General features: G+C 39.8%; 1 protein-coding gene across 2 annotated transcripts in view; it reads left to right on the forward strand.

Annotated features, from left to right (window-relative positions):
• Positions 1-18548, forward strand: part of plxnb2b (plexin b2b) — a 215745-nt gene that overhangs the window by 155747 nt on the left and 41450 nt on the right. For both annotated transcript variants that reach the window (XM_073868475.1, XM_055192295.2), the window contains 12 exons: positions 13-1130; positions 1372-1560; positions 4257-4382; positions 4651-4751; positions 5059-5185; positions 6142-6298; positions 7867-7978; positions 8432-8543; positions 14526-14627; positions 14901-14993; positions 15509-15596; positions 17624-17787. In XM_073868475.1, coding sequence (XP_073724576.1) covers positions 15-1130; positions 1372-1560; positions 4257-4382; positions 4651-4751; positions 5059-5185; positions 6142-6298; positions 7867-7978; positions 8432-8543; positions 14526-14627; positions 14901-14993; positions 15509-15596; positions 17624-17787 — 2487 coding nt within the window. In that variant the 5' untranslated portion in view covers positions 13-14. The remainder of the gene's footprint in view (positions 1-12; positions 1131-1371; positions 1561-4256; positions 4383-4650; positions 4752-5058; positions 5186-6141; positions 6299-7866; positions 7979-8431; positions 8544-14525; positions 14628-14900; positions 14994-15508; positions 15597-17623; positions 17788-18548) is intronic.

The raw sequence follows: 18548 nt of genomic DNA on the forward strand, positions 1-18548 counted from the left end.
TTTTGTTTACAGAAATGGCGGGCTGGTTGTCGATGGTCTTGCTGGTGCTACATGTGGTGTCTGTTTTCTCAGAGGAGACCATACTGGAGTTTTCCACAGATACGCCCATCAATAATGTGGTACAGGACCCCAACACCGGGCGTGTATACTTGGGGGCTGTCAATGCCATTTACCAATTGGACTTTTCACTAAATCTCGAGGCTAGAACTGAAACCGGGCCCAAGAAGGATGCAAGGGGTTGCACGCCACCAGTATCTACCTGCCAGGACCTAAAAGACACAAATAACACTAATAAACTCTTGCTGGTTCATTCGCTTAACGAGTCGTTGATAGTTTGTGGGAGTTTGTACCGGGGAATCTGTTCTCTGCTCAACCTTACGAATGTCAAAGAACAGATTTACTACAGTGACAGCAAAGGGGAACGGACTTACGCCGCCAGCACCGAGGATCACGTTTCCGTGGTGGGCGTCATGGCCAAGCTTAAAGAAGAAAAGTTTGCAAGACAGTTTGATGTCTTTTTAGTTGGGAAGGGCTATGGAAGCATGGACAGCTCTAAACTTATCAGCACCAGAATCGTGGAGAACTATCGCGACTGGGTCGTGTTCGAAAGCATCATCGAGTCATCCATGGTTCAGGCGATACCCTTTGCCGCCAAGTACCTGCACGATTTCCGCTTTGCATTCAAAAGTGACGGTTTCGTTTATTTCCTCTTTTCACGCACTTTTGGCGGAGCGGACAACAAAAATTTTACCTTCGTTTCTCGCCTATGCGAGAATGACAATCACTATTATTCTTACACGGAACTTCAGCTCAGCTGCGGCACAAGAAATCACTACAACAAAGTTCAGGCTGCTTACGTGACCGAGCCAGGGAAGGAGCTGGCCCACGTCATGTCCGACTCGGGAGAGTACGGAAATGTCCTGGCTTGGGATAAAGTCCTGTTTGTGGTGGCCAGTTCGGAGGAAGGGGGAGTAGAATCGGCTCTGTGTATGTACCCCCTTAAAAACATCAACCAGAAGCTGTTGGACATTGTTACCGCTTGTTACACGGACAACGGCAAGATTGATGGCAAATTAGTGGTGGAGAGCCCTTACACAGCCAGCAAAGATGACCTATGTGTCAAGCACGATGTAAGTAGTGGCCACTCGTAATGTTGATAAATTAGTCAGACGTCCGTTTCTAAACTGGCTAAAGACGTGTGTGATATTTTAAAACGTAAACCAGGGATAACAAACAGGTGACCCTGTATGTAAAACCAGGCTAAAATTTCATAATGTAATAATAAGGTTTGGAGCATCAAAGTTAGATTTCAATGACTTTGATTCGATGTTGACTAAAGAATCTGTTCCTTCCAACTCTTCAAACTCGCAGAAAGACATCGTAGACAGATTCAAGTGTGGAGCCGATTTTCTTCCGTCTCCATTGGCCAGTCGGCAGGAGTTTGCTTTGAAAGCCAATCCGGTCTTCATCAGGCAAAATTTGTTGACTGCGGTGGCCGTGGCGGTAGAGAACGATCACACTATTGCCTTTCTGGGCCACAACGCTGGAGAAGTGATCAAGGTAAGACCGTAGTGATAAATGTTTAATACTACAACCGCGTGTTTCTCGAACCCTCGTCGTGAGGTGCTATAACACTTAGTGTGAACATCTCACCATTTTGTCTGCATGTGGGAAGGTTTAAGACCAAGAAAGTCATTAGTTGCAAGTCTTTCTCATGCAAAGAAACAAACTTTTCTTTAAAAATAGCCAAAATCTGACATTTCTGTAGGAGGGTGCAGAGACGACCAGCCATGTTTAGAACGTCCTTGTTAAAGAAATGTTGAAGATACGTGACTCACCAGAAATTTACCAATTAGTGAACCACTACAACCAGCGACCTGATGCTACACACCTGATTTAGCATTCACGTCACAAAACCAGAATTTAAACTTTGGCAGATACGGAAATTGGAGGCTGAACATGGCGAATATTTTGACAGAACGATGAAAGAGAAAGAGATATCACTGTCAGAAAACTCGGCGCTACCCCAGACACAGCTAAACATGCCAGACGTATTAGAAATAATGAACTGCTCTTCACAACTTGAGTCCAATTCCTAGGTCCTAAAATGCTTTGCTAGAGGTATTGTGGGATAGATCAATCCCAGGTGTGTTTTGTGTTCGTGTCATTACACAAACTGAGTTATATCTGTATAGCTTTCAAGTCATTTAATTCACTTATGATCATTGACTGTGCCAAAAGGTAAGAAATTAGCGTGTGTGTTGAGGACATCTGCTGGTTATAGCTGCTGCGTAAATGCTACAAGAACAGCATATTTATAGATTTAGTGACATGTAAACTATTGCAAACGTTTTTATTACAGGAAATATGCTGTATTGGTAAATGAAAGTAAGTGATTTGTGCGAGTGCGGCGCATGGTAGCGAATTAACATAAAGTTATCATTATCGTCCGATGATGTGGACGATAGTTTAGTTATGGTTAACGTTATGTTATCGTTAAAGTGTGAGTGGCCCTTAACAGGTATTGGTAAAAAGAATTACATGAGATGCGATAAGCTGCATACAGGCTAGCAGCGACTAGCAGTAGCAGAGCGACGCAATCTCATTGATTTCAATGGAAGCTTGCTGACTTCCGGCGACATGAGTGACAGTGACTGTTGGCGACTGGATGGGGCATGTCCAGTCGCGCAACAAAAGTTTAACTTTATGCAAATTATTAGCGACTTTCGGGAGCGACTACCAATGAAAACGAAGCAGTGGAGTTCACTTCATTCGTTTCTTGTCAGTTACTGGAGGGGAACGTACTCATTTGTTTATGACAACCAGATATAGAAACGCCTCTTTTGAAACAGACGAGCGACACACAGCGACAAAAGCGATTTATATTATAATATGAATGTATCTTTAATATGACTTCACCAGAGACGCACATCTGTATCAAAAATAAAACGGACAAGGATACCTAAATCAAGTGATTGACGTTTAGTCTTCTCATTACATCACGTTTACATTAAGCATTAAGCAGACGCTTTTAAAAAGTGAGGAAGCAAAGCTTGAAGTTTTGTCATTATGCACATCTTCTTAGTGTAGAAAAAATATTTAGTGTATACATAGCCTATATAATAATGTATAAAATACTATATATAATAATAATAATAGTGCAGGGCAAAGATTAATCGCGATTAATCACATACAAAATAAAAGTGCATTTTTGCCTAATATACGTGTCTGTACTGTGTTGTAATTGTTATGTATATTTAAACACACACACCAATACATATATACATGTAAAAAACATTTTTATATCCATTTTTATTGTTAATATATATATAATATATAAAAATATAAATAAATATATATATACACATATGTAAATGTTTCTTAAATACATACATGAATGTATACATAATATATACTTAATAATTACACACAGCGCACACTCATATATTATGCAAAAAAAAAATCACTTTTATTTTGTATGTGATTAATCACGATTAATCTTTGCCCAGCATTATAATAATATAAAAATTATAATATAACATATAATAAATCAACATTTATTATTTACATTATAATTAGCCTAATATTTGATAATAGCATACATGGTTATTGCATACATGTGGTATTAGTTAATTTTAATGTATTATTTTTTTAACATTTTTGTTGAATCATGATTTGTTTGTAAAAATGTCGGTACGCACATTTCACGCACAAATTCGTGCATATGCATGCTTAGTGAATGAGACCCATTGTGACCCAGGATATAATCTGCCCTGACCATCAGTTGTTTTTCAACAATCGGCCGATAGTCCGAAAAATTGCTTTTATCTGCCGAATACCGATTATATCTGCCGATATATTGGTGCATGCCTACTTATGCTATGTTTTTTTTTTTTTTTTGCAATTGTCAAACAAGGCTGCCCATTCTCATTTACTTTACTTCAGTTTTCATTTTTTTCACTTTGGAGAAAATAACTCAGAGGGGTTTGGGAAGACACGAGGGTGGACATTTTCATTTTTAAGTGATTTTTTGTCTTTTTTTAGTTTATTTTTGAGTTGTGCCAGCAGAGTCAACTGTGTTTTTGTGGCCATTATGCGGCGCACTGGCCATTAGTTCAGGTTTGACATGTTGTCACTGGATTTGCGGCTCAGGTGCGATGGTTTGTGTGGTCCGTAAAGATGACAGATGGGTGCTGTTCTTTTTTCGACTGTTTAATTGTACGTTTCTCCATGTCTATTGTTCTCTGTTTACCCAGGTACATTTGTCAAGCCAACCGGAGCCATACAACCCCGGTCCGGGCTACAAAACCAGCGGCTACATAAATAAAAACCTTTTCTTTGACAAAAGCCAGACGCACTTGTACATTACCACAGAGAGAAAGGTATGAGGCTAAAGTCATTCATCATAGACTATACACAGACACACACGACTGTTGATTATCAATGCCTCAGTCGCAGGAAACACGAGATTGCAACCCATTTTTATGGTTACGGTTCCTGTTGATGCTGAAATACACGTTTGTTTTTATTTTTGAAATACAGCCTGAAGGATTTGCTGTGGTGTCTTGTTCAGGCCATAACCTTTATGTAATGTAATTCTGTAACTCTGAGAACAGAAGGATGGGTGAAACTGTATTTTTTGTGTTACAGATCACAAAGGTACCTGTGCAGGCCTGCCATCTGAAGGACGACTGCCAGTCTTGTGTGGCACAGAAAGATCCGTACTGTGGCTGGTGTGTCCTGGAGGGAAGGTATTGGGAACCTTACACATTATTTTACATATTTCTGACCCAGTCTCTGAAAACCCACCTAAAGACTTTTTTTGTCATTTATATCTACATAAAATCATCCTCTATAAGGTAAAGAACATTCTGTGAAAATAAAACCTTGATATCTTTAATATTGACTGAGTAAGGTCATGTAAAAGATTGAAATCAATGTGAAATTAAACTTTGATGCTCCCAATCATTACTACATTACGAGACTTTAGCCCAGATTTCACAGACGTCCATATTTAATTGAATTAGAAGTGTTAAACATACGATTTTGTATCGGAAGATGCACCAGGAGATCGGAGTGCGGCCGTGCGGAGGAAAAGAACGGCTGGCTGTGGAGTCCAAAGCAAGAGTGTGTGAAAATCGTCTCTTTCCACCCTCCAAATCTCAGCTGCTTGAAGTCCCAGCAGGTACCATCCGAGTGTCGGCGACACAATTACCAGAGTGGTATTTTTAAACCCGACTGCTCAGCGCTGATTGTGAGAAAAGCTGAGCTTGACTCCCACACAATGAGGCCATATTGGTGAACAGACGGCGGGAACACAGTGGCCGCTGATGGCGTGTTTAGAATTCTGTTCTGAAGACGCCGTCGTTGCGCTTTGCCTTTTTAACGCAAATAAAAACTTTAGGATTACAGTGTATGTGAATATTAGACAATATTTATTGAAGAAATAAAAGTTATTGACTTGTAAACAATCGTATAAAATGGTAAAATGACATTTAATTATACATGGACCAATGTTATGTTGTCGCATAGGAGCTCTCACATTATCTGTCACTCAAGTGGCCACGCCCTTAATTATGCAGCTATATAGACCAAAATCACGTTTTGTACCAGCCTGTAAACATATTCTTTTCTGCTGTAAAGTTGGGCATTTTAATATGGGGGTCCCTTTGGAGTCCACCTCTAGTGGCCTGTCGATGAATTGCAGTTGAAGTCACTTCCGTAAATACTCTTTTACAGCCAACATGATCAAATAGCCTGCGCGGTTCTAACGTGTTAGCAACTTTAGCTTATTAGTTTATCAAAACGGTTTCCCAGCATCAAAATGTCTCCTTGTTGCGTTTGGTTGCACTAATATAATATACTAAGATATGTATATACAGTGTTGGGAAAGTTACTCCACAAAAAAGTAACTAATTGCGTTACTTAGTTACCTGAAAGTATTACTTGCGTTACTTTTAAGTTACTGTAGTGTTACTTTTTCTTACTTGGTTGAGGTGCTTTTATGACTAAGGAGTTCTGCATTCAGAAATGGCATATTTCCTTTACAAAAACGTCAAGTTCTGGCCTGCCACTGTTTCTGACTCAAACTGTTGTATGCGAGTTTAAAGTTTATAAAATCTCTCTCTCTTTCTCTCTAAGGTGGATATAAACGTCCGTGGGCTTCCCGTCCTCAGAGACTCGGACCGTATCCAGTGCACTTTCGGCTCTTATCAAAGCACCGGCAGGATGGTGGACGGCAGGGTCAGTTGCCGCTTGCCTGATCCGCAGCGTATACCTCCCACACCTGAGAATCAAGGTATGAGACGTCCGGTCTGGACTGTGTCTGGCAATTTAGACATTGTCTTATCATATTCCAACATGAGGTTTATATTCTACACTGTGGGTAGCGTTTCTTTTTTTTCTTTTACAGAAGTGCACTCATAATGTTGATGTCTTGTCCTAATTTAGTTTCTCATTACCATTTGCAACTCGTTCTCTCACCCTTAGAATGTGTTTCCCACTGTAACTAATAATAATTAAAGGTGCACTCATGCTAATTTATTCCTCATTAAAAACCATTTTGCACTTCTGAAACTCTTAAGTACTTTTTCAAAATTTGTTGAAAATTATATACCTTCTCTATCCACTCATATCAGTAGCCGAATAAAGCAGATTTACTTTAACAAAATAGGGGATGGCATGTTGAGATCACATCCCCAGTTTGGAATTGGAGTGGGACATTCTTATTTTTTTATTCGGATGCCAAATTACAGATATTTACTTGAAGACTTTAAAAGAAAAATAATAATAATTATTGGTTGAATGTTACGCTTTATTCATTTCTGATATTTAAGAGAAGTTAAATCAAATTTGGGTATAAAAATGGAAATTCAGTTTGCCTTCTTACTCCTGTTCGAAATGGTGAAACGTCGAGAACTCTCTGAAAAGGAAAGAGTTCTCAATAAGAGTTCACAATGCTGGATCTTTGAGACAAATAGGTGGTCTAATAAATTTGTTAAAGGGATAGTTCACCCAAAAATTAAAATAATGTCATTAAGGACTCACCCTCATGTCGTTCCAAACTCGTAGGACCACCGTTCATCTTCGAAACACAGTTTTAGATGTTTTATATTTAGTCCGAAAGCTTTCTTACCCTCCATTAAAAATCTATGTACAGTATACTGTCCATGTCCAGAAAGGTAATAAAAACATCATCAAACATCATCAGTGGGTCAGTTAGAATTTGTTGAAGCATCGAAAATTACAACTTTATTCAGCATTGTCTTCTCTCCGCGTCTGTTGCTAATGCGCAAGTACAGTAACGCTGCTGACGTGTTATCCTCAGACATGTTTGCGAAGATTTTTTTTCAAATTTACAGAGTGCATCTCCCTCAGACTGTAAACAAAGCTCGGGTGCAAAAAAAGCTGGGGCGCACCAGATAACACGTCAGCAGCGTCACTGCAGTCTCGTGCACGCGGCTCACAACAGACCTGGAAGAGAAGACAATGCTGGATAAAGTCTTATTTTTGTTCTTTTTGGACCAAAATGTATTTTCAATGCTTCAACAAATTCTAACTGACCCACTGATGTCACATGGACTACTTTGATGATGTTTTTATTACCTTTCTGGACATGGACAGTATACCGTACATAGATTTTCAATGGAGGGTAAGAAAGCACTCGGACTAATTATAAAACATCTTAAACTGTGTTCCGAAGATGAACGGATGTCTTACGAGTTTGGAACGACATAAGGGTGAGTCATTAATGACATTATTTTCATTTTTGGGTGAACTATCCCTTAAAGCACTGCAAATGAATTTGATCAACATTCACAAGTACACAATAACTTAATGTTGTTTGTTTTGTCTTACTTTTTATAGATTTCGTGGTGGTCTCAGTGAAGATCTCCGTGAACACCAGCGTGCAGGTGGCGTCCAGCGAGTATAAATTCTACAACTGCGCAGCGACCGTTCGGAAAGCAGAAAATACGCCGTACGTTAGCTCTCTCACTTCTATTGTCAGCGAGTGTGTGTCCCTGCGTTGTGCTGACACCAGTATGTGTATAATGAATACGAGTATCTGTAACGATGAGACATTGGTTTACTCATAAATTGTAATGCATCAGTGAAACTGGAATTGAATTTGCTTCTATAGAGACTTGCTTACATTCCCCCCCTTTTTTTCCAGAGAGCAGGAAATTGCTTTGGTTTCTCATCCATTCATCACACATGAAAGTCAATCCCTCATCTTTTTTCTCTGCGTCTTGTGTTTTTTAAGCGCTGGGGGACATTTCTGATGAATGGGTATTATTTGAAGTGCACTGGGACTGTATGCTTTTGCTCTGAACATTAGCACGCTGATGAAAAATTTAACTAGGAGAACTTAAAAAACCTCTCTCGTCCGGCGTGTTTCTCTGCTTAAATCGACCTGCTCGTCTCTTCGTAGATGTTCGTCTTGTGTAAGCAGCACCTGGGGCTGTCAGTGGAACGTTGCGGCTCACACCTGCACGGATCTGAATGATGCGGAGACCGGAGCCAGTATAATCAAACCCAAACAGGTACTGACAGGACAAGAATTCAAGCCTGCGAAAACATACATGTGGTATGTGTTTATCTGTTACCAGCTGTATCTTGCTACAAGTATTTGTTTAAAGAAAAAGTTCTGAAATTTTGTCCCAAACCCGAATGCCGTTCATCTTCATGCTTTCCATAAGGTCGGTACTGAAAAAATGTAATTACGAATACCATTACGAACCATCTGCTGTTTATCATTACAAACATAACAAAATTGCTTTCTGTAGTGTGTGTTGGGCCTTATTCCAGTAGGATTTAATGGTGTTCTATTGGTTCCCATCCACCAGATAACATCCCAGCATCCCAGACCATTATAGTTTCCATTAAAACCAATGTAATTTCTATTATAACCATTAAACCCATTAGAACTTCTGCAATGTTTCCATTGTCTTTTTTAGCAAGGATGACAATCTGTAGTCACCAGGACAAAGAGCCCACTAAAAGCTTTTGTGTGATTGCTTTGTTTGGTGTGTCAGTTGGAAACCAGGTCATCTGGTCGGTAGTCCAGATAATCACCATGAATGAGCTATTTGAACCAGTTTGAAGCCATGCAAATCCCGCTACTCTCTCGAGGTCCTTTAATCTGGATCTTCTAGAAGGATAATAAATATTGATCATCTCTGGGTGATTACAGTAGCTTACAAATCTTGACTTGTTTAATAGGATCGATTCTTGGATTCAAAGTTGAGTGGCGGTCCAAACGCTTAAGAGACTTAACGCTTAAGATAAAAAATGGTCCCAGGCTGTCACTTGAGTACACTCTTTAGTACCAATATTTAACTCTGAAGACTAATGTGACCTTTAAGGTAAAAATATGACCTTTGAGGTACTTCAGGATCTTTAAAGGAACACGCCCACATTTTGGGAATTTAGCTTATTCACCGTATCCCCCAGAGTTAGATAAGTCCATACATACCTCTCTCATCTCCGTGCGTGCTGTAACTCTGTCTGACGCAGCCCCCGCTAGCTTAGCTTAGCACAAAGACTGGAAATGCATGGCTCCAGCTAGTATATTGCTCCCAATAAGTGACAAAATAACGCGATCATTTTCCTATTTATGTGTTGTGATTTGTATAGTCAAACCGTGTACAAATAACAAGGTGATATGAGACACAGCGATCTTTTAACAGTATACATACTGAGAACTATATTCTCTGAAGACGAAGCACTGCCGCATGGGCGGAGTGATCTGCTCGCAGCACACGAGAAGCCCCTGGTGAGGAGCAGAGAATTCGGTCAGAGTTGTGCAAATCACTCCGCCCATGCGGCAGTGCTTCGTCTTCAGAGAATATAGTTCTCAGTATGTATACTGTTAAAAGATCGCTGTGTCTCATATCACCTTGTTATTTGTACACGGTTTGACTATACAAATCACAACACATAAATAGGAAAATGATCGCGTTATTTTGTCACTTATTGGGAGCAGTATACTAGCTGGAGCCATGCATTTCCAGTCTTTGTGCTAAGCTAAGCTAGCGGGGGCTGCGTCAGACAGAGTTACAGCACGCACGGAGATGAGAGAGGTATGTATGGACTTATCTAACTCTGGGGGATACGGTGAATAAGCTAAATTCCCAAAATGTGGGCGTGTTCCTTTAAGGTACTTTAAGATACTAATGTGACTTTTGAGGTAAGATACTACTCTTGTGTACCTTTGAGGTACACAATATACAATAGAGCCAGCCCTGCTCTGAGGTACTAATGTGACCTTTGAGATACTAATGTGACCTTTGAGATACTAGTGTGACATGTGTGGTACTCATATGTACCTCTGTGGTACTAATATGACCTTTGAGGTACTGATGTGACCTTTGAGGTACTAATGTGACCTGTGAGGTACTCATGTGACCTCTGTGGTACTCATATGTACCTCTGTGGTACTAATATGACCTTTGAGGTACTGATGTGACCTTTGAGGTACTAATGTGACCTGTGAGGTACTCATGTGACCTCTGTGGTACTCATATGTACCTCTGTGGTACTAATATGACCTTTGAGGTACTGATGTGACCTTTAAGGTACTAATGTGACCTGTGAGGTACTCATGTGACCTTTGTGGTACTCATATGTACCTCTGTGGTACTAATATGACCTTTGAGGTACTGATGTGACCTTTGAGGTACTAATGTGACCTGTGAGGTACTCATGTGACCTCTGTGGTACTCATATGTACCTCTGTGGTACTAATATGACCTTTGAGGTACTGATGTGACCTTTAAGGTACTAATGTGACCTGTGAGGTACTCATGTGACCTTTGTGGTACTCATATGTATCTCTGTGGTACTAATATGACCTTTGAGGTACTGATGTGACCTTTGAGGTACTAATGTGACCTGTGAGGTACTAATATGACCTTTGAGGTACTGATGTGACCTTTAAGGTACTAATGTGACCTGTGAGGTACTCATGTGACCTTTGTGGTACTCATATGTATCTCTGTGGTACTAATATGACCTTTGAGGTACTGATGTGACCTTTGAGGTACTAATGGGACCTGTGAGGTACTCATGTGGACTTTGTGGTACTCATATGTACCTCTGTGGTACTAATATGACCTTTGAGGTACTAATGTGACCTGTGTGGTACTCATATGTACCTCTGTGGTACTAATATGTCCTTTGAGGTACTGATGTGACCTTTGAGGTACTAATGGGACCTGTGAGGTACTCATATGTACCTCTGTGGTAGTAATGTGACCTTTGAGGTACTGATGTGACCTTTGAGGTACTAATGTGACCTGTGAGGTACTCATGTGACCTTTGTGGTACTCATATGTATCTCTGTGGTACTAATATGACCTTTGAGGTACTGATGTGACCTTTAAGGTACTAATGTGACCTGTGAGGTACTCATGTGACCTTTGTGGTACTCATATGTATCTCTGTGGTACTAATATGACCTTTGAGGTACTGATGTGACCTTTGAGGTACTAATGTGACCTGTGAGGTACTCATGTGACCTTTGTGGTACTCATATGTACCTCTGTGGTACTAATATGACATTTAAGATACTAATGTGACCTGTAAGGTAGTCAAATGTACCTCTGAGATACTAACTTGACCTTTAAGGTACTAATGTGACCTTTAAAATACTAATGTGATCTTTGAGGTACCCATGTTTACCTCTGTGGGAGTAATATGTACCTCTGAGGTACTAATATGACCTTTGAGGTACTAATGTGACCTGTGAGGTACTAATATGACGTCTGTGGTACTAATATGACCTTTGAGCTACTAATATAACCTTTGAGGTACTAATGTGACCTTTAAGATACTGATGTGACCTTGCAAGGTAGTCATATGTACCTCTGTGGTTTTAATATGACATTTGAGGTACTGATGTGACCTTTATACTAATGTGATCTTTAAACGAACAGTATGTAAGAAATTTATATCAATTAATCATAAAATGGCCCTGATATGTCACTAGACATTAAGAATTAATTTTCATTTCAAATACTTATATCTGTCATGGTCCTGTCAGACATCCGTGCTAGATGTAGGTCTGAGTGCATCTGACAGGACCGTGGCAGTATCATGTTCTGTGTGGGGACATGTGGGATCACATTCTGTGTGTGGCTGCCACATGTCCCCGGTGTCTTGTTGCTGTTGTGATCTTGCCAGACCTTAGTGTAGATCAGGTCTATGTTCTGTGGGCAAGGTCAGGGCAGCAGTGTGTGTACGTGGGAACACGTGTGTTCACATCATATCTGTGTGACACGTGTTCCCAGTGTCTTGTTGTTGTCATGGTCTTGCCTGACCTTGGTTATTATCCAGAGGGCAGGACCAGGGCAGCATTGTTTTATGTGGGAATACGTGTGTATTCACATCATATCTGTGTAACACGTATTCCCAGTGTCTTGTCACTTTTACCCTACTCCCTTATGTAATCGTGTCTTAAGTGATTAATTATGTTCACCTGTTCCCCATTGATGTGGTGTCTTTATATGCCCTTGTGTTCTTTGTGTGGTGTGCGTGCGTTGTTTGATGTTTGTTGATACAGTGTTCATGTCTCCAGTTTTCATCCGAGTGTTTCTCGTATTCTGTTTATTTTGTGTTCCTACACAGTGTTTATGTTTCCTTCTGTTTTTACCCCCTCGTGGGTGTTTTCAGTTTCAGTTTAATAAATAGTTTATTTTTGTACATCTTGCGTTTGGGTTCGTCTTCTGTTAATTTTCCATTATCCGGTTTAGACCAACCGTGACAATATCACTGACAACAGTGGCCTGGCAAGAATATTGTCATTTAAAAAGTGGAGCTGCAGCCCTCAACTGATGTTTATGTTGTCATTTTGCGTATTGGCCACTAGTTGTGTGATTGCAGTACCAGTTTTAGCCACAAGGTTTGTGATTGCAATACCAGTTTTGGCCACCATCCTACATACGGTTCCTTTAAGGTACTCATATTTACCTCTGTGGTAGTAACATGTACCTATGAGGTACTAATATGACCTTTGAGGTACTAATGTGACCTTTAAGGTACTCATATGTAACTCTGTGGTACTAATATGACCTTTGTGGTACTAATGTGACCTTTAAAATACTAACGTGACTTGTAAGGTACTTATATGTACCTATGTGGTAGTAATATGTATCCACTGAGTAACTAATGTGACCTTTAAGATACTAATGTGACCTGTGGGGTACTCATATGTACCTCTGTGTGAATGCAAACGTCCAGCAGACTCAGAGTTAGTGCGCTATTTGCAAGGGAAAGCAACTGATATCAGTGATGACCCGCTGGCTTGGGGGCGGAACAATGAGGCATGATATTGGCCGTTTCTCAATCTGAAGGCTGCAGCTTCCGGAGGTCCCATTTGTAAGCAAGGCTGTCTTATTTCATAACATTAACAATTATAAGGTTGACTATTATTCTTTGTTAATCGTACATTGTTGTAATAGGTTTATGACTTGCAAAAGTAATGCTCAGTTAACTGAAATAAACCAGGCTTGATGAGGCTGCAGCTTTCCGATTGCGAAACGTCCGTTCTCTCTTGGTCACTCAAGGTGCAAAAAAGTATCAATCTGCGCAACCAGTACACCATCAAAATGCGTTTTCAGCGTGGCTGGAAACATTATAGCCCCAAAATGTTCCTCTTTTACAGATGAATGTGCGCACATTCAGCCGTATTTCGCAGAGAAGCTTGGCAAAAATCGCATACATTGGAGGCGATTTGTCCACAATTATGAACACAATTTTGCCTAACTTCTCTGTGAAATACGGCTCTGTGTAGTAAATGCCACTCCATTTGAAAGCAGGAGATGGCGATTTACTACTAATAACAAAACCGGCTTTACTGATGAGATACGCATGAGAATCGCAAGCGATTTATCGCCCACCCTTATGTACTAATATGTACCTTTGAGGTAGTAATATGTACCTTAAGTTCTGTAATGACCTTTGAGGTACTAACATGCACTTTTTGGTACCAGTATGTACCTCTGAGGTACTAATATGAGGTGTAATTTTTAAAAGGGTTCCGCCTTGATGACAGCTTGAAACTATTTTTGACCATTTTTTCTGATAGTGTAGTGTTTATCTGAATTGCTCATACTATCCAAAGGGATAAATTCAGAAATGCGCTCCATGCTGTTTGATATTTACTGCGTCCTGGAGTGGTCACAAACAGTTGATTAATTGGACATAGTAAATAATTTCACTCCTTCAGTTTTAATGTGAAACGTATTCGCTGAATCAGCAATAGAGAAAGACAAACGAATGGAAGAAATGAATTATACAGTTATGCAATTAGACACAGCCGCCAATGTCAGCGTGGATGCATTAGATTTCAGCGGAAAATAAACCGTTTTATTCGAGCACGTCATCACAGTTAATGAGTTTTTCTGTTTCAGTGGACCTTCATTAATTTATGTCGGATGTAAATTAAGAGTCTTAGATCGCTGTGGATATGCGTGGAATTCGGCAGTCAATACAAATGCGTTTTAAACGTCTGCCTTATGCTCTAGGTGAAGAGCTGTCCACGCTTCGAGAACCCAGATCCTATTCTAATTCCGGTCGGATACAAAACACGGATAAACTTTGAGGGCATTCATTTGGACCCGTACAAGGTGAGTTTTTTTTCGCGTTTTTCCTTTGTGAACCATGTTACACTGTAAAATTTAATTTGTATCTGTGTGTGTTCTTGTAGCTCAACTGATAGAGTATTTATTTGCAATGCAAAGGTCAGAGGTTCGATTTCCCATGGCACACGCATACTAATAAAATTTATAGCTTGAATGCACTGCAAGTCACTGCGTCTGACAAATGCATAAATGAAAATGTTTATAAGACAAAAATTGCTGTCTGCAGGAAGTTGACTTTCAATTTTTTTTAATCTTAAGGGCCGTGATTTTACCATCGGAACAGAGCTGGTGAAGTTTGAGGAAGATGTGAAGACCGAGTCTGCACCCTTTTATTCCTTCAGTGGATATCTGGTTAGTTACACCCCCCTCCCAATACACACACACAATTGCTCTGTTATCCGAATGTTGCTCAAGGGAGGCTGTTGTTACCGCAGTGTAAATCTTTTAGGGTCTAAAGCATTTGCCAAATGACACATAACCAATTACCATCATAAGAAACGCCAACCGACACTTCCAGAGGGTCTTAAGGGAATTTGAGATTATAGCTCCCCCTGTTGGTTAATATCCATCCCTCCTCACCCTGTTTCACTAAAACATGCTCATGTCCTAGCTGGGAAGTCGACTGACCCGAAGTCAGTAGAAAAGGGATAGCGGCTCCAATGCACAGGTTTCTGAAGAACAGCAGGTGTATAGATTAGACCCGCGGCTGTTCCCTGATACAACACTGATTATATTCAGCTGTCAAAATGTCCCCAGACACAGAGAGGAATATTTCATCCTGAAAATGAGATTGTGTTCGATAGGGAAGGGTCCCGGAAGTGCATGAAATGTAAGCGTTGTAGTAACCTGTTTCCATTCTTTTCTAGTTTTCCTTTGACAAAGCTCACGAGACCGCAGTGCTGTTCCACGTGAGGGACAAATACACACGAAAAAAGATCGACAGCAGTCTTAACGGTAATACATCTTCACCTCCTGTTTAATTTCATTGTTCTTATAATAGGAGTGAATTGGGACTGTGGCTAATCTACATGTATAACATGACGAAATAAAAACATCACCCAAAAATTAGGGGAGAGCAGGGGCAAAAGTACATTTTTTTCAGAAAAACATATTTTTAAAAGATAATGTTATAGACAGAGATATATTTTTGATGTGGTCAATAACTCACAAGTGTGCTTTATCAATTCAAGGTGAAATTTTGTAAAATTGTAAAACGACTTCTGTATAATTTCTCTTTAAACACAAGTAGTGAATTGTTACTTTCGACCCCACTTGCAGGGACGAAAGTAACACAACAAAACAAGATTTTTGTGTTACACTTGTTTTTATTAAATATACATGACTATGACCTCGTTAATATATAACTGCAAACATATTTTGCAATTTATCTTGTAAAAAATAATGAAATTACATTTTTATTTTAAATTTCAGTTTTATCAAATGTTTCAAAAGCAACTAACAGTATAAACTTAAATTGTTGTAAAAATATTTGTTGTATTTTGTTGTATTTGTTCAACAGTTTGAACACTATGAAAATAAAATTAAATAAAATTAGAATAATATAAATTTTCAACATACAAAAGTATTATGCTGCATTGACACCAACCGCGTTTGAGGCGTCAAAATCGCATATAGCGCGCCTAGTTTGCCGCTTGAACAGTTTGAATGCGTCGGCGGCAAAATCCGCTTCTTGTGGAAGGGGCAAGTGCTATGTGCTTGTCTGTTTGCAAGATGGCTGATGCTGATGTGCATTTATCAAGAGAGTTACCGGTTTTTATTTGGTCATCTTACTATAGGGGGAAAATAAACGGCGCGGGTCGATAAACGTCACGTGACTCAAAAGTGAAATGTGTATTTACAACTTACCAGGTTGCCCGATGTCCTCACTGACACTCTTCCTTTTTATTCCTGTCTCTATAGAAATAAGAACTTGTGTCGTATAGCTCCGGGTGACTGCTCACGGACAATTTCAAGCGTTTCTTCATGTTGAATAAATGACTCCGGGCGGGGCTGCCGCCACAGCAGCAAGCAGGCTCCTGATTGGTTAACACAGTGCGAAATTCCGCCGAAGTTCAAATTTTTCAACTTGGGCGTCAGCCACAAATTTGTGTCAAACGCAAAATGCACAAAAAGCACCATTCATGCGTATCTCGCCAGACGCGCGAATGAGGCGGAATCGCGTCAACCGCGCCACGCCAAACGCCTCACCGCGCCTCCAGTCTTCACATTGACTTAACATTGAAATCACTCGCGCTTGACGCCTCTACCGCGGCTGCTGTAAACGCAGCATTAGCAGTCTCACATTTAAGCACGATATACTTTTATTTTGAAAAACTCAGTCAAACTTCAGGATGTGTTGGAGCACTAAATAACCTGTAGATTAATCAGTATTCTAACACACGAAACTAGAAACACAACACATAATAAGAAAAAATGTCCGCTTTAGGAATTTACTTTTCATGGTTAAAAACACCTTTCTGGATCTACACGCGGAAAACTGTGAGTAAATAACGCAATATTTATCAGGTCTTTCAAGAGTTTGTGTGCTTAAGATGCTGTCATAGTCTGTCATGTAAATGTTATCAGGGCTCGGAAAAAAACGATTTGTTACTTTCGTCCCACGTTACTTTTGCCCGGTTCTCCCCTAGTTCATATGACACTGTTTTTGGTCTTTATGTGATTTTAAGTCATTATAAGTGTTCATAAGAAAAGCATCAATATCTGATTCATAAGTGAATCTTTGGAATGAATCTGTTATAGTATTTGAATGATTCAAACGAGTTAAAGATTCATTATGTGCAATCCCCTATTCACTTTAATAATAGAGCTGGACTAGTCATTCCTACATCCATCTTGTATGTTTTATGAAAGACAGAATGTATACATAAGGGTGAATTAGTCATAGTTTCATTCTTGGGGTCTTTAATAAATAAATATTTACATTGCTTCAGATAGTATCATTGTGTTTATTTTTCCTTTAGTTACTCTGTATAACTGCTCAATGGGACGCGAGGACTGCAGCCTGTGTAAAAACGCCGATCCTAAATACATGTGCGTGTGGTGTACTCATACGAGCTCATGCGTGTACGACCAGCTGTGTGCATCCAAAGAGCCCGAGGAGTGTCCCGACCCCCAGATCACTGACGTGAGTCTCTACAGTTTACGAAACATCAGCATCGATTATTCATTTAAAACACCTGACCCATGTAGAAGCCTCTTGCAGCAGATCTGACGGACCAAAAACGAAATGATTTCAACACGTGCAATGCTTCAATATTTGAGCAGTTTTGCCATGTCTGGCTTGTTTCAAATAAAGGCTTGGTAGTGGTTGACACCCATAGCACAATAAAATATGACTGACCACTAATAACAGATGTCATGTATTCCCACATCCCATATATCTGCCGTTCCCAGTCCTTTCTCACTACAATGATGTGTGATGCATGTCTTTTTCATTAGATGTGTTCATAGCCAAGAGAGAGTAAGAGAGAGAGAGACCCTTTTTACCATGCCAATAAAGATATTTTTAATCTTGAGAAATTTTGGCAGACTGGGTTGCTTGTTTTTCACTTGAGCATTTACGGCCTAATCCTCAAAATGGCTCAAAATTACAATTGCTAATACAGTGCAAAGATGCAGATCATTAAACACATTGCAAAGACATTCGTGTGATAACAAAATATAATCGTGTTCGATTTCCGTGAGTTTTATCGAATTTAAAATCATGGGAATGCTTCAGTGGAGACTCGCAGGATTTTGTGTTTCTGTGAATGATGCCAGCTCGGAGACTTCCAGCAATAATTTACAACAGCCATTTCTCTCACTTTCCCAATTTTCTTTAGCCCTTCAATCTTTTAACTTGGAGACTTTATTTAAAAATCAATAGAAACCTCCGGTCACGTCCTG

Source organism: Misgurnus anguillicaudatus, chromosome 6 (genome assembly GCF_027580225.2).
Source record: "Misgurnus anguillicaudatus chromosome 6, ASM2758022v2, whole genome shotgun sequence".
Classification (NCBI taxonomy): domain Eukaryota; kingdom Metazoa; phylum Chordata; class Actinopteri; order Cypriniformes; family Cobitidae; genus Misgurnus; species Misgurnus anguillicaudatus.